General features: G+C 51.0%; 1 protein-coding gene across 1 annotated transcript in view; it reads left to right on the top strand.

Moving 5' to 3' along the window:
- Positions 1-2,089: 2,089 nt before the first annotated feature.
- SKOR2 (SKI family transcriptional corepressor 2) overlaps positions 2,090-2,813 on the top strand; it is a 38,075-nt gene continuing 37,351 nt past the window's right edge. Inside the window, 3 exon segments of the mRNA XM_023750797.1 lie at positions 2,090-2,584; positions 2,586-2,693; positions 2,696-2,812. Coding sequence (XP_023606565.1) covers positions 2,090-2,584; positions 2,586-2,693; positions 2,696-2,812 — 720 coding nt within the window.

Genomic DNA, 2,813 nt, shown 5'->3' on the forward strand with positions numbered 1-2,813 from the left:
CGAAATCGGTTGGGGAGCCGGGGCAGTTAAGTTGGGGTCGTTGGCTCATGAGTAGGACAAGGAAGTTCTCCAGCTTCCGTTTTCAGTTCAGCTAACTTTTAATGGTTTCTTCTCCCCTCGCTCTCTGTTTTAGAAACCCCTTCCCAAGCCCTCTCATTTGTGTCTCCGCCGTGACGGGAGTTTCTGGGAGGGCTTGGGGGAGAAGGGGAGACACTTCTGCTCAGGCTGCAGCTGCTAAGGCTGCGTGCGGGTTTGTAACGCAAAACCAGCTCTTCGCCAGGGCCAGGCCCGCAGCGCTCCATTGCCCCAAAGCGAGCGTTCCGTCATCCCAGGGCCTTGTTAAGATAAAAAATCTTGTTTTGGGGGGTTAGGGGGAGGGAAAGAGCGTTAAAGGACCATTTGTGGAAGCCAGAGCTGGCTGACAGGCCCAGGTATCGCCATGCCTTGAATTGCCATTTAACGCCCTGTCCCCTAGAAATTGTCTCTGGTCTCTTCTGAGTGACAAGCCAGGCTCTCTCTCAATCGGTTTTATCGGGTTGAGGTTTGTTCAACCTTCCTGGAGGCCACAAAAGGTAATGAGAGCTGAGGATCCAGAGGGCAGAAGGGCAAAGGCGTGTTGATAGGTGTCTCAGGGGCGGAGAGAGGGCAAGAATATGACAGTTTGGGTGAAGGAGTAAGATGGTGTGTCCTCTGAAGTCGCTGTAATAACAGACTCCAGTGTACTTGTCCGCGTGTGGCCATGCTACTGCCTCAGTGACTTTCCAGGGCAAAAGGGAGTCGTGGCCGCTGCGCCCCACGTGAAGTGTGGCTGTAGATAGGTCACTGTCCTCTTTCCTAGGGAATGAGCCACTTTCCTGGTTTTGACTTATCTGCCTTGTCACCAAGGTTTCTTTCCCTTGCTTTTTCTCTTATCTTCAATTATCTGGACATTTTCCCTCATTACGGTATCCCAGAGAGAATGGGAATTTTACCGCAGGCCCAACCCAGAGCTTCCGCTTTCAAGGCTCCCACCGATTACCTGGTCCACAGATGATCTATACTGTGGAACACATCCGCCTGAAAGGTATGGGGAGAGCTATACAGACCAGAAAAAAACTGTCACAGAAAACGGTCCACCTTACACCTAAATTTGCCGTTGAAGCCCGTCAATAATGATCCCCCCAAATTGTTAGCCTCTTTGCACTGTTTCTGGACTTAACACACTCATCCATGCTTATTTGTTCATCGTAATAGAAATGACAGGAAAATGGGTTTTAAATGTTTACTAGTCGACAACTTCATATTTTAAGCTGCCTACCAAACCAGAACCGCTCAGTTCAAAAAGTGGCTTTTTGAAAAATTGAAAGTGCAATGCCCTATTTTGGTGCAACCATGCACATGGCTTTGTACATTTTTCCCATCTTTCAAAAAAAAAGTCTAATTACAGTACGAAAATATATAATGGCAAGGATGAGGGGTGAGGGGTTTCATTTTGCCTTAATGAGCTGTGTCTCAACCAGGAGTGAATTTCTCCCAAGGAAACCACAGATACCACAAAATCACTTTTTAAAAGGTTTGGGTTTATTTTTTAAAAAACCAAAATCGATTTGCAGGCAAATGTTCTCTTTTTAAATTTGGGCTTCAATGGCCAAGCTCCAGTTTTCCATAACTTTTGTAATCTGCACTAGTTATAACTGTCATCCTTATTTCTAGCAGGCATGCCACTTATTCTAACAGCTTCTATAAATAAGAGGATAAGAGGTAATGTCTTTGGTTTCTTAGGAATTGACTGCGTTTTAAAGAAAACACATAGCTAATTTACTTCGGATGATTGGAACAGAGATAAAAAAAAAATCCTTCCAATCCACCATTTCAGAAGGGCGACCTTGAAGAAAATTGAGAGATTACTTCCTCATGTCTGAAACTTGGTGCCTCGGCCCCTTGATAATCATGTCTTAGTCTAAGCAAGGACATTGTTATAATTCTTCCGGTAGGGACTCAACCCACCCCTGTTTTAGACGGAAAGGATTCTGATCGGCGCTTTCTCCTTTCCCTTCCAGTCTCCAAGGCAGACCCGGAGGGCTGGGCCCGGGCTCCCGCGGAGGAGGAGATGGCTTCCAGCCCGCTGCCGGGGCCCAGCGACATCCTGCTGGCCTCCCCTTCCAGCGCCTTCCAGCCCGATGCGCTGAGCCAGCCGCGCCCGGGCCACGCCAACCTCAAACCCAACCAGGTGGGGCAGGTGATTCTCTACGGCATTCCCATCGTGTCGTTGGTGATCGACGGGCAGGAGCGCCTGTGCCTGGCGCAGATCTCCAATACTCTCCTCAAGAACTTCAGCTACAACGAGATCCACAACCGCCGCGTGGCGCTGGGCATCACGTGCGTGCAGTGCACGCCGGTGCAGCTGGAGATCCTGCGGCGCGCCGGGGCCATGCCCATCTCCTCGCGCCGCTGCGGCATGATAACCAAACGCGAGGCCGAGCGCCTGTGCAAGTCCTTCCTGGGCGAGAACAGGCCGCCCAAGCTGCCCGGACAACTTCGGCCTTCGACGTGTCTCACGAAGTGCGCGTGGGGCTGCCGCGGCAGCTTCATTCCCGCTCGCTACAAACAGCTCCCGCAACACAGAGTGCATCAAATGCAGCTACTGCAACATGTTACTTCTCCCCCCAACAAGTTCATTCTTCCACTCCCACCGCACGCCTGACGCCAAGGTACCACGCAGCCGGATGCCGCCAACTTCAACTCGTGGCGTCGCCATCTGAAGCTCACCGACAAGAGCCCCCAGGACGAGCTAGTCTTCGCCTGGGAGGACGTCAAGGCCATGTTCAACGGCG

This window comes from Myotis lucifugus, unplaced genomic scaffold, assembly GCF_000147115.1.
Source record: "Myotis lucifugus unplaced genomic scaffold, Myoluc2.0 scaffold_16, whole genome shotgun sequence".
Lineage (NCBI taxonomy): Eukaryota > Metazoa > Chordata > Mammalia > Chiroptera > Vespertilionidae > Myotis > Myotis lucifugus.